The sequence below is a fragment of the Phaethon aethereus genome (genome assembly GCF_964289735.1).
Source record: "Phaethon aethereus genome assembly, chromosome: 1".
Lineage (NCBI taxonomy): Eukaryota > Metazoa > Chordata > Aves > Phaethontiformes > Phaethontidae > Phaethon > Phaethon aethereus.
This window is the reverse complement of record NC_138575.1, coordinates 193,079,371-193,092,818: the sequence shown is the minus strand read 5'-3', so window position 1 is coordinate 193,092,818 and position 13,448 is coordinate 193,079,371. Positions and strand designations below refer to the sequence as shown.

At 49.9% G+C, this 13,448-nt stretch overlaps 1 protein-coding gene across 1 annotated transcript in view; it reads right to left on the bottom strand.

Moving 5' to 3' along the window:
- Positions 1-5,422, bottom strand: part of LHFPL6 (LHFPL tetraspan subfamily member 6) — a gene marked incomplete at both ends in the record, with an annotated part of 148,778 nt that extends 143,356 nt beyond the window's left edge. Inside the window, one exon of the mRNA XM_082014675.1 lies at positions 5,038-5,422. Coding sequence (XP_081870801.1) covers positions 5,038-5,422 — 385 coding nt within the window. The remainder of the gene's footprint in view (positions 1-5,037) is intronic.
- Between the last annotated feature and the right edge of the window lie 8,026 nt (positions 5,423-13,448).

The following is a 13,448-nucleotide window of genomic DNA, read 5'->3' as shown; positions in this document are numbered from 1 at the left end:
GAATTCTTCTTAGCCACTCCTCAGAACCAAGACTACCTTCATTCTCCTCAACCCACAGGTTGCCTTTGACTGCCAGCCATGTTTCTTGAAACATGACTGTCTCTTAGCTTCAGTGACTACATCTCTTCCAAGAGCACCTCCCACTTCTTTACTGTTTCCCCAATCATTTTCTTTGAAGGACAGCTTCTGTACATGGTCCCACAGTGCTATGACTTTAGAGCTCTTCCCTTCTCTGCCACCTACGCTTTAGACCTTGATTGTCTTACCTGGAAAGTCAGATTCAGCCATTAATATGCTAACAACTTGCAGATCTTTAGATCTGTCTCCCTTTTGGATGTCCAACCCAAAATCTCAAAGGCTTCTCTAAGGCTTCCTCACAGACAACACTGAGCCATCACCCCACACTCAATGTCCTCCTCACACTGATGGAGCACTCCTCATTCTTCTGCCCTCCACACCCAGCAAGCACTTGTCCCAAGCAGCCTACAGGTGATGGAAACCATTATGGCCACTATTGGCATGGGACATATAGCAAAGGATTTTGCGGCAATTTTGTGTGGTGCTGAGAGCTTTTTCCCAGAAGGCCACATTTTTTTTTCTGACACAAAATCAGAAGTTTTTAGGATCTGTGTCCCCTTTTTCTCAAATAATCAAATGTTCCTTTCATCACCCCTACCCAGTTCAAGAACTCTCCAGATTTTCTAACCAGCAATGCAAGGCCCATAGTTTCAGGAGTTTTAGCAATCCCATGAGACACAAGGGAAACAAAATAGAGAAATACGGAGAGAAAAAGAAGGCACTGCTGAAAATTTTGCTGCTTTATTGAAGGGAGCATCAAAACTTGTGCATTTATCAAGTACAATAAATGAGCGATCAGTACCAAAGATGGCAGTACAAACCACATGGCTACCCTGTAACCATGGAGAGGGATGACTTCTCACATGCCACTCAGAATCAGGGCCAAAGTGTCAGGTTCAGAGAGGTGTTTAAGTCAGCAAGTTGTTTCATGCTCTGTTCCTTTGGATTCATATCCCTCTGATCCTGGCTTCGCAGTCCTACACAGCCAAAGGAAGTTCTGAGTTAGTGCAGATTTCATCCATAACTCCTGTGTGCTGACCATTTTAATGAAAAGCTTCACCTTGCCACTATAACGCTCTTTAAATTGACCATCCTTGCGATACTTGTGTCTTTTGATCCACTGCCTCTCGTAAAACTGGCTAACCTTTAAGTTCATTATGTTTTTAAAATGATTGCTGTGTTCTTAAAATCATTGCTCTGCATTCAGACAGTGAAACTATTCACCAAATTAGCATGTCATATCCGAGCTACCTACCTGCAAATTTCCAGTCTCCCTATTTAAGTGGAATTGACTTGCCACGGCACAATGAAAAGAAGATCAATAATTACAGACTCCAATTTGCCATAGATTTGTTAAACTTCACTTCCTGCTGTCATACCCTCAATAGTTATGGTCAAAGATACATCCTTGCAATCTGTTCTAGCTACATTATATATGCCTCTGTCTTCCAAACATTCAAAGGAAACCAGCTGGAAACGCTGCACTTACTGTTATCAGTGAAGACTGTATCCATCTACATAACTGTGCCCTCAAGAGGTTACAGACAGCATAACTTTCACCTCAGTTACCAGTTCTTCGAAGAAATCCAACAGAAATGTCCATGATGCATGTTCTGAGACACAGCAGCAGCAGTTTGCCGGCCGTGGACTGCAGCCCACTGACAGAATGGGTGGCCTTAGGCTGTTGGCTGCTTCTTGTCACCCACTACCAAATTGCCTTAGAAAATGCTAAAAATAGCACTAGTTTTCATGTAAGCAATTGCTGCAATGGCTACAGAGCTGCCACATGGTCATGCATGGGAAAGGAAGCGGTTCTCATAATTGCAAATGGGAGGAAAAGTCTATGATGCAATCTATGATGCAATACTAGGAGCAGAAACTCAGCATGTATCATCCCAGAGTCGTCTTAAAATACATGTATGCTCTGTAGCGAGGATTATCTGAAATAGCAAATATAGAGTACGTAAGATCTACCCACATCTAAAGACCCTTTGGACTCTCTGTGGATCTGCAGTTTCTTACAGATTCTGCCATTCAATTTTTATGAGACGAGCAGATTTATGGTATAAGCACTCATGAATAATTCACTCCCCTGAGTTGCCACATACAACTTGGGGAAATCCCATCTGTAAAACCTTGGCACCATTAGCTAGTGCAAGCTGCACTACTTTTATACAGGTGTTATTCCACTGACCTACTTTGAGTTACTCCTCCTTCGCACTGCTTAGAAGAGGATCAGGCTGTTTGCTTACCACCTCTGGTAAGCAAACCTCTCTGCCACCTCTTCACAGCAGTAAAAATGCTTCCAAGTGTTGGAGTACGTTAGTTTTAGCAACCTTAGTGCTTTGGCTCACCACAGCTTCAGGGACTTGTACATCTCACCCATTCTTGGGCCTCCCATAATGCTCCGTTGTCAATTGGCTTAGTTCCTTATCAAGCCCGTGTTTTAAGTCATGTTGAGAAAATTATTTGGGTCCTAGATTAATGGAACACTGTTAAAGCCATAAACTAGCTACACTGAGCACAAAAATATTTGTGAGGATTTTATTTGGTTTGATCTCCAAGTAGAGGCCAATTAAACTGATAATCACTGTACTGCCACTGAGCCATATTCAAAGCATACATCGCAGTATATAACTAAACCTACAACTGCAGCACAGGGAACAAAGAGCTGGCATTCCTGGTTAGTAAATCAAGTGAACAGCTCGTGCCTATCTTGACATAAAACAACCTAATAATTATAGTGCCTAGGTTAGACATCTGAATAAATGTAGTCATGTCATTCAAACAATGAAGCTATACTGATTTATAGCAGCTAAGGATCTGATTAAGGATGTAAGGATCTGATCTTTACCCTAATATGTCCCTTCAGTTCATCCAAATTATTATTTTCACCACCTTGTGTCCCCACAGTTGGGTTTTAAGCAGGTTAAAAAATGACGGGTTATCACTTTGTTCATTTCTTACACACTTCCAGCACTGCCGAGTGAAATGAAAGACAACCATAAAAGCCAGTAGAGGGGAAAATTAGGCATGCTGTGTAACTAATTTCTGAACTGTAAGCAAAGTTGTAGGCAATTTTCATTTCATATCACAAGTTCACACTTCTTTGAATTGTCACCTACCAAGGACAAGCACTACCTGCTCGCGCCCTTCCAGGAGGGACGGGATGCTGCCTGCTCAGCTGGGAGAAGCTCCAGGGGTGGCCATGGTGTGGTCTGAAGGGACCTCTCATCTCCTTGCACAGGAGCCAGTACCCCACCTTGGAGAAGGGTGCACATCTTCAGCCCACACCAGTGTCATGGGAGAGAGGGGTTCCTCCCACGTCCCCCAGCTGGCTGCCCACCGCTGGAGCTGCTGTGTTTGCTGGGGTGGCTGTAAGCAGACACAGGCATGGCCGGCCCCGCTCCGTGGGCAGGCAGGGGAGCACGGCCGCGAGAAAGGGGCCAAACACAAATTAAAACCAGACGAGCAGAGCCAGCAGCTGGAAAGAGGGGGGTGGTTAAAGCACAAGCCGGTGATGGCTTTAAGTGAAAATAGCCAGACCGAGCGGGCTTGCAGAGTGTCACCGAACCAAAAATCCCCTCCCGCCCCTGGCTGCCTGGCTGGAACTGTACAATGGAGTAGGCTTCAAGAAGCCGCAGCTCCCAGCAGAGTTAACTCTCCAGCAGCTGCTGCACTTTCAAATTGTCAGGCAAGATTAAATACAGGAATGCCTGTGGGTCACAAAGCTGAGGGAAGGGTGAAGCGACAGGGTCAGTTTGCTCTAAAGTGCAGAAACTACTCAAAAAGTTGGAGGCAGGGCTCCCCACAGCCAGGGGCCTTTCCTTGCCTCGGTTGTCTGCCCCGAGCTGGACAGTAAAGGAGTTTTTGTCTTGTGCTTCCTTAGGGCTGCAGACTCGGGATGCATCCAGACTGCCCGTGCAGGGCAAGTTTCTGTTTGGAGGGAAGAGAGGTGGGGGTCCCGCTGCAGCCTGCCCCTCCACTGCACGAGCCGCGGCGCCCGGCTGGGACCGGACGCTGCGGGGCACCCGAAACGCTGGCGCCTGCGCTGCCCCGGCACCCGAAGCTCGAGGAAACACGTCCCCGTACGGGGCGAGCGCGCGCGAGCGGTGGAGCACTTGCACCCCGCACAAGTGAGTGCCACTGAGCCGCGTGTCACCGATGACAAGAGTGATGATTTACTGGGAAAACTGCCCTATAAAAAACACACTTGAGGATCCTGTTTATTGTCTCATGCCCTTCAAATACTCCACGGTTACAAATACTCCATACAATTACAAACTAAAAAAAGGAGGGGAGGTAATTCTCCCACACACTGTCTGGCCCACAGACTCAACAAACCCGCAGCACCACCAGCGGGCAGCGTGGGTCAGACAGCCCGGCGGGGCTCCTCCTGGGAGGTGGTGGGCCACCTCCACCAGGGCTAAACAATCCCCACTTCAAACCTGGGCCACGAACTTGTTGCCAGATGCACACAACTGCAGAGAGCAGAGGTGGAGGGAGCTCTGCCGGTGAAGGGGGTGGGAAGGAGAAAGAAGAGAAGTTGTTCCCACATAACACAGCCTCCCCCCTGCAAAACCGCGACGCTCCACGCGGCTCTGCAACCCCCACGCTTCTCCGGGTACCTCCATCCCAGCTGAGCTCCGCTGGAAACTACAGCCCACAAAACCGCTGTGAAGACGCTGGCCCACAGGAGCCGACTTGCCATGCAACGCTCAAAGGTTGCACAACGACCGGGCAGGGACTAAGCGCAAGAGAGTGACCACAGGCGGCCGCGTCTCTGGGCCACGTTCAGGCATCCAGACAACCAGCTCAACCATCGAGAGAGCCATGCGGTCTCCCTCACTAGCAGAAAGTTTGACTCATCCCCTCCTCTTCCCAAAGCACCAGGGGAGTCTCCACCTGTAAAACCATATCCTGAAGACACCCCCGTCCCCTCCCCACACAAGCACTTACCCCCCAGGAACTGGATGCCTCCTGCCACCCTGCCCACGGTCCTGGAGATGAGCTCGGACACGCAGCAGCCCATGAGCGCCGTCAGGGCCACCAAGAGGAGCAGCCCACAGCCCAGGCCCGTCACCACTGTGCAGATCCTCCACTCGGCGCTCGGGATGGCCTGGAAGGAGGCGTAGCGGCCACACTGCTCCACCATCACGGTTGTCTGGCGGCTCTCATCCCGCACCGGGTAGGAACACCTCCGGAAAGTGCCAAAGGAAACCGACTTCTCCAGCTGAGACCCCAAAAGCCAGTAGGGCATGAAGAAGCCCACACAAGAGGCGGCGGCACAGAGGAAAGAGAGGAAGGCCCAGACCACACCAGCGCAGGTGAGGCTGGAGGCCATCTTTGTATCTGCTCCAAGACCCCTCACAATGGGGAGACAGAAAAGCAGCTGAGTATTTTAGAGGAGGTTTATGGATAATCCAGAGTCTCTCAGCCTTGACAAATCCTCATGCTGGGAGAAGCTCGGATCCTAACAGACGGGGGGGTGTTTCCTCCCATCATGAAGACCAAGGTCCCTAATTAAATAGCAACACACAAAAAAAGGAGAAAAAGACAAGTTCAGTAATACAGTAATACTGATGTTAGAAAAAAATGTTTATCTGACAGAGTGTTTTTTCTTCCTACAGAACTTTTCATTAAGACATCTCACTTCTCTGTCCCATCCTTGCAAGCAGCCACGAGAACTGCTCATAGTGATACTGGCTGCTGGGGACGGAGGGTCAGCGTGGTGAGGCAGCCTGGCAGGTACAGGCTGCTGTGCACATCCAGGAACGCTCTGCAGCCACCTTCAGGGGTTCCCTGTGTACTTGCCTACTCATTTTTTCTCCACTGTACGTCTTGATCTTTCCCATACCGTTAGAGAAAAAAAGGCGAGGTCTCATTTGCCCTTAGCTACTTGGGCCTTCCTTCTGCGACGCCCGGGGAACGTGCGACACATTATACTTGGCCCCGCAGCTTCAGCACAAAGCCGCTCGCAGTGCCTAAGGCTTTTCAGGATCAGACCCCTGTAGCAGAGGTAAACCTCATTAATTCACCCCCAAGAGAAGTGTTATGAGGTGACATTTTTTTCTAGCACTCCCTTAAGTTGTTGGTATCCCTGTGGAAAAGGAGCCCTTTATCGCTTGATGTCCAGAAGTGCCAGGAACTGCAACTCCAGGTGGGTTCACCTGGTAGGTGAAGACATTGCCACAGCTTTTGGATTCACCCCCAAGCAACCTCAAGCAGTGATTAAAACACAGTCTTATTATTCCTTAATATTCCTGCTTGCACTCAGCCCAGTTCCTTCTCTTCCTCACCTCTCCCCAGCTCAAACCCAGGAGCCTTAACCCCTCTGCTTCCTTCTCAGACAAATCCCAGCCTCTAAAGCTCAGTACCAGCGCAACCAAGTGCTTCTGACTGTTGTAGAAACCTACACACTGTTTCCCAGAGGTTGGGGGTGTATTTCTTATTAAATCCACGCTGGATCATTACTCCAACTGCATTTGTAAATTTATGATCACTTCTCACAGTTGCTGCCAAATTAATTCCAATAGCTATTTACAGGGCTTTTTTTTTTTTCTCTAAGCATGATTAGACGCCAATCAGGGAATTCAATTAATGTACAGACAATAAAATTAATACTACTTCAGTACAAGGAGGGAACGTAGAGAGTCTGTAAGTGAAATTAAGCATGTGCACCACACAAAAGTTTTGTTTACTTTTAAAACACTAAGAAAAAGCAGTCTCTTCTATAACGTTAAAAAAGGTCTATGCTGCTACTCAAGAAGTATACGCCTATCTACTTGTAGCCTATCCGCAGAAATGCCTTTCAACCTGCAAAACACCAAACCTCTGGGGATAAAAACTTGGGAGAGGGGCATAAGCTTCCATCCCTCCAGAGGCATCTTCTGGAGAAAAATCTGTCTGTGTCTTGGCGTGGCACCAAACGTCTAAGGCAAAGTGGGTCATGGCCCTTGGGGAAGATCGTTCCCTGAATCGGGGAAGAGAGGTACGGCTGGAAATGGGGGACAACATGGAGGCTTCCAGGGGCAGGACCCTGCAAACCCGGCGGCTCCGCCGGGGCAGTAGCTTTGCCACCCCGGAGGCTGCCAGCCCACGGCCGGGGCTCTCTCCAGGGAGGCCGACTCCACCCTCCGGCCCCGAAACCCCGCTCCCCCCCCTCAGGGAGTAGGAGAGGGCGGCGGAGAGATCCGTCTCCCCTCCCAGGGAAGGCGGCGGCCGGGAACCAAAACTTGCTGGGGTGATGCGAGGGGAAAGCCGGGGGGCGAGAGGGCCCCCGCGGGGCCGGGAGGGGCAGGCTGGGGCTCCGGGAAGGGACGGGGATGCGGGAGGGGAAGGGGCTGGGAGGAAAGGGGGTCCGGGGTAGCAGGCTGGGAGGGGAAGGGGGGCCCGGAACGAAAGGGGGGTGCGGGCGGGGAAAGGCAGGCAAGGCGGAGGGGCCGGGAGGGCAGGGGATCGGGGCGGGGGGGGGGGGGTCAGGAGGAGGGGGAGCCGGGAGGACGAGGGGCCGGGAAGGGAGAGAAGTCCGGGGTGGCAGGGAAATCCGGGAAGAACGGGGGCCCGGGAGGGGAAGGATGCGGGAAGGCAAGGGGATGGGAGGGCAGGGGATCCGGGCGGGGAAGGGAGTCTGGAGGGTCTGGTGGAACGGGCAAGGGATGCGGTCGGGCGGGGTGTCGGGCGGGGAACGGGATCCGGGAAGGGAAGAAGGTCCGGGGCGGGGGGGCGGGGGGCAGGGGATGCGGCTGTGCAGAGTGGGTAGGAGTCCGGGGGGGCGGGGGGGGGTGGAGGTTCTGGGGGCTCGGGGATGCAGAGTCGTGCAGGAGATGCAGCGTACAAGGAGTGCGGGGGTGCAGGGGGCCCGGGAGGGCAGGGGTCCGAGAGGGCAAGGGGTGCAGGGGGTCCGGGAGGGCAGGGATCCGGGAGGACAGGGAGGGCAGCCACGCAGGGAGAGACCGGGGGACCTGGGGCGCCGAGATGGGGCCGGCAGGGTGCCGGGAAGGCGAAGGGCTACTTACCGGCACGCCGGGCGCAGGGGCTGCCCGCCGCCGCTACCGGAGCACACGGGGCCGGCGGGTGGCGGCCGCCCCAAGCGACTCTCCCCGCGGTCCCGGCGCGGAGGCGACACGGGCGCTCCGAGGCGGGCGGGACCGGGACCGGGACCCTCCCCGGCCCGTCCTTCCCTCCCTTCCTCCGCACGTTCCTCTCTCCCCCCGCGTCCGATTCCTCGGGAGGCAAGGCACTTCGCCGCCTCTCCTCCCCCTTCCCCGCCGCCGCCCCAGGCGGGACCCGCCGGCGCAGTTGCGGGGCCGGGGACGAGGGGCCGGGCGGCGGGAGGAGGGGGGCCTCCCCGAGCCCTCCCGGGGGGGTCCCGGCTCCCCGAGCACTCTTGGGGGCCGCGGCGGTGGGTCCGGGGGCGGTGGCGGGCTCCGCGGCTGCCTGCGGGGTGCGTGGGGCGGTGGAGCCGGGGACGGAGGGGAGGAAAGGGCACGAGAGGAGGAAGAAGCCGGCGGGGAAGGGGTGTTAAATGAAAGAGGGAGCAGCCTTTACATGGGGAAATAAGGATTGATCTGATGGTGTGCGTGCGGTAAGAAGTGTACGTGTGTGTGCGGGTCTGCATGCCAGCTGCTGATCCAGCATTTTGATCGCGACAGTTCAGGAGCTGGTCTACAGCGAGAGTAAATGTGACCAGAGTACCAAGCAGCTCAACCCGGCTGGGTTAGGTCAAGCGGAGAGACAGGAGCGCCATCCCTTTCCCAGAGTGTCTGAAGTGGGAAAGTTTTGGGGAGGGGTTGCCTTCTGGGGGAGAGGTCGGATGGAGCACGCAGAGCCTCTGGGAGAAAGACAGATTTCCTGTTCTGCTTTTTCCTCTCCGCCTTGCAGCTTGAATAAATTCCTTCAGACAGAAGACAATTTTATGCCAGGTTTAAATTATGTCGGCACCAGACGTGCAAAATCTCTTTGGTAATGTTTCTTCTACAGTCCTGGAACATGGCATGTGGTTTAAGTACTGATCATTAATATTATTAATGCTAAATGGAAGTAAGGTTTATTGCACTCAGTCTGTGTTTACACCATTTAATAGTAACAACAGTCATGTTCAGAATTAAATTACAAATCCATGTTATTGGATTTTTTAAAATAAGACTTTCCATTTTTTTCCCCATAATGCAAAGTCTTAAAAGCAGAACACTACTGAAAATGTACATTTTCTCAAGGGATAGAAAAAATGGATTGCAAAGTATCTAGCAAGATCAAGTTTTCCATTCTAACATTTCAAGCATATTCTTTAAGGAGAAGTGCTTCAAATAAAAGAAGTAGGTTAAATACAGTAGGCTGAGGGCTAGAATGTATGCAATAATGTGCTTCACAGGAAGACGATGAAGTCAAAACAGCCATGGCCCCCTGACTACCTCTAGGCTACATCCACCTAGTATACATCTATAATAGCAAGTAATGTGGATCAATCTGATCCGACCAGTTGGTGCTGAGGACCCGAACTGATGTTCACACATTTCTATATAAATAATAAATTTAATATTTTTTTAAATTTCTATACATTTTTCTTCAAACTCATTCCAGCCTGGGTCTGTGGACTGAGGCCCTCATGAGCACTCAGGACCCATCAGTCAGACGCACTTCTTGCGCCCGTGTTCTGCTTTAGTGCCATCTGCATCCACTTTGTGTACTCACCACTGCTGGGTAGACCAAAACGTGGTAAGTGAGGATGATCTGGAGATTCTTTCCAAAATCATGCCCTTGATCCACACCAAAACATGAACGTGGATGTGCCCACAGGGTGGCTGACAGAGAGGGAGCTGGTGTGACTTTCCCAAGGCTGAGAGCTGGAGCCTGCTCCGCAGCATACCGTTCTAGCACCCTCCTCTCAAATCGGCTTTCTGCCTGGCGCCAAGCCTCCGCCCCGAGAGTGCACAAGCTCTCAGGTCTCCACTTCTGCAAGGAGCTATGCGCTTCTTGATGAGTGTAGACACTCTTCATTTACGGCGCTCATACCTTCACTTGGCTCAGTCAGGTATTTTACCTCCTGCTATTCATTTTACCACCACCTGAAATGACAGGGACACTACTCTAACGTTGCGACATTTGCACTGCGCTCTTGGTATAAAGAAAGAGAAGAATCGAGTACTGTTATTAAAGCCACAGTTGTCTAAAGACCTGGTCTGACATTCTTTCCTTAGCCAAGGGCCTCAGTTATAATGAAACTGTGATAAATGTGTATAAATTAGGCATGCGTTGGGATCAGACATGGGTAGAAATTGCTTGGCATTAAAATGACTGTGGAAAAACTTCTGTTTCACACGTGTAAACAGTTTTGCAGTTAAAACTGGCTTTGTAAAGCTAGGGAGAAGCAAACAAGTATGCATTTATTCATGCAATTTATCTCTTCCATGGTATATGCCAAGGTCCCCAAGTCAGTGTTTGCTTTGCTAATGGCATCCCTACAGCAGTTCATTTACTTCCCTTATATGGCCTTTACATTCGCTCCCGGAGTCGCTGCCATTCTGCATTCCCTCATGGAAACTGCACACTGAACTCTGCATCTCTCCTGAAGCATCTTATCTTGCCAACTGTCTCTGAATGCCCCCGCAAGCTGGCTGCATGACTTCGTCACTTGCAGGGAAAGAAGCTTTATTTCACAATCCATCTTCTGTCAGGGAAGGAGTTTTGTTTTGATTAGAAACAAATTAGACACATTGTGTGTATAAGTTAACATCCAAATTATTATTCCATTTTCTTCCTAATGTTTACAACTCAATATGCTTCAACTGTATCAACATTTGCTGCCCCTTTCAGGGAACATTGTGCTTAGAATTATTTTTACTGGGAAAGTTAGCTGAAATATTTCAGTCTGCATCCAACCTGTCTGAAAGAAAAAAGGAGTTATTACCTGGTGCTTCAAGATCCACAGTCTCTCTTGTAACCACAAAAGCAGAGAGACCTTCTCAGAGCAGAGTGATCACAGAAGTCCTGCTCCCCAGGGTCTTGTCTATATTGAAATAGCAGCTGGTTTTAAAACTGGTTCTGAATGTTTTGAAATTTAAGAGAATTCACTTTTGAGAAAGCTTCAGAGCTGGTTGAGGGAACCTGAGCCACGGATTCCCCACTGCTGGAACCACTGGAAGTCAGAATGGATCAAACAGCCACAAATACACTGTCAGAAAACTACCTTAGCAGAGAGATGTGAAAACATGCTTATAGATTTTACCATTTCTCTTCTCCCCGATCCATTGACTAAGCTGCTGTTACAGCTGTGGCCCTACAGACTCGATGGAGCTAAGCAGTGCAGCAGAATAAAGAGAGAAAATCCTGTCACTGTACCTAAATCAATCCCAGATAATATAGACATCACTGGCTTGGCCACAGACTCTTTCATTACAACATATCCAGTAAGACAATCCACTGTCATATAAAATGCCATAGGGGAGTACATATGTTCCCAAATCCCAAGGAAAATGAAGCAGCTAGCGAACCTCCATCTCATTCTTCAGTCTTTGACAAGAAAGACGTTTTTATCTTGCAGGCCACCATCTGGTTTTCTCTTGTGTGGTCTGCAGGAGAGTGATTGCGCCAAGACGGTTCCGAGCATCTTACAAAACTGGATCTTCAGGTCGTGTCTGTACTCGATGTTAAATGAAGAAGAAAGGTGTAGGCACAACAATAGACTTGAGGCTATGTACTGGGAGCAATAGAAAGTCAACCCAATTATTCAAATACAGTCACTAAAAACCAAACAGACAAGTACTGTTAGGGAAGTCACCTGATAACTAATACATTTGCCTGAAAATATGTCCAATCTGCAGCAGCCAGGGAAAAAAATCAGCTAAACAAGCAGAAGAAAAGAGAACCACAAGTCTAACACCTGCAAATTTCTCCGAGGAAGGTACGAAAGCAAACTGAAGTCACTAGATCCTAATATATCCATATGGTGTCTCTTCCAAGTCAAGCACATTGCACATTTTCTACTGTGGGTGGGACCAGACTCCTGAGATTTTGGGCTGTCACATCTGAACCTGAATCCTGGCCTAAAAACTTGGCTCCAAACAAACAAAAAACACCTCTCCAGTCCCATTCCAATACTGTATTATGATTAGCATTTATTTTTATGGTAGTTCTCATGGTGGTAGATTTTACAAATCTTATTACTCCCAGTTCATGAGCAGAACTTAACACATTTCATAAGGACAGTTGTCTTACTGGATATAATGCTGTTGCTGCTAACATCAGTCTTTTAATCTCTGGACACATACAAATAACATGCCAATGAAAAATAAAAAAGGGAAGCATCCTTTATTTGCCATAAAGCCTCCTTATGTTGTTTCTTCTTTATAAAGTTATTACTTATCATCTATTATATAAAAGCCACCAGGTGGCCTGCATTTTGCAAGGCTCTAAAATAGTAGCTGCAGCAAATCAAGCTACTGATTATCTCTTTTGTGTCCTGTTGCTGACAAGCCTGGTGGCTGTGGGAGAGGCCGGAGAGGTTTATTCCGCACCAGCCCCACGGCTGAAGGGAGGAATGCCTGCTCTGCCAAGGTGACGGAGCTCTGGGATGACAGGTCCCAGACCCGTTCTCCTTCAACAGGGAATTTGCTTAGTCCTGCACAAACTCAGGAAAAAGGTGTGGATGATTTCAATCCTAAATTTCCACTGTTCCCAAGTGGACTTTGAAAAATAAGGAACATCTGGATGATGAACGAGCGATTTCCCGGTAAGAAATGCTCATCTACTAGGAGCCTGTTTTCTGTGCATATAGACCCAATACAAATAATTTAATCGTGGCATCTTATTTACCAGGGGAACATCTGTCTATCTTCCCTAGACGCTGTTAAAGAAAGATGCAGGGAACATCCAAAGCGCAGGTCTCGCCACGGTGTTTTCTCGCACTTTGTGGTATGCACATTCAGAGAAATGGGCTTGTTTAACGATGCGTGCAACAGTAAGAAGATTTTTCTTTTTAATTTAAAGCCTCAGTCAGGGAATCGGCTATGAGTTGCGAGTCACGTTTTCAAATCAGGGCCAGAAATGTGCTAGTCCCCAGGTTATCGCAGGGGCAGCGGTGTGTCAGGCACGGCAGCCGAGGGAGCGGAGCCCCGCACTGCTCAACAGTGAGACTCGCCGGATAACCGGGAGGCCGGGAAGTCTGGTCGGGCCAGCCTGCAAGAACAGGGAGGCTTCACACCTCGTGGGGCCCTGTGGAAACGGTGTGGGTTTAGTCTTTGCCCCCTCTGAAGTGTGTGATGCGGGCTGCAGATGGAGAAGTGAAAAGTGAGGGCAGAGCGGAGCTCGTTTCTGCTCTTCACCCAATTTGTGTGATTGGTAACTGCCCTGTGCCACCATCTTGAGGTTGA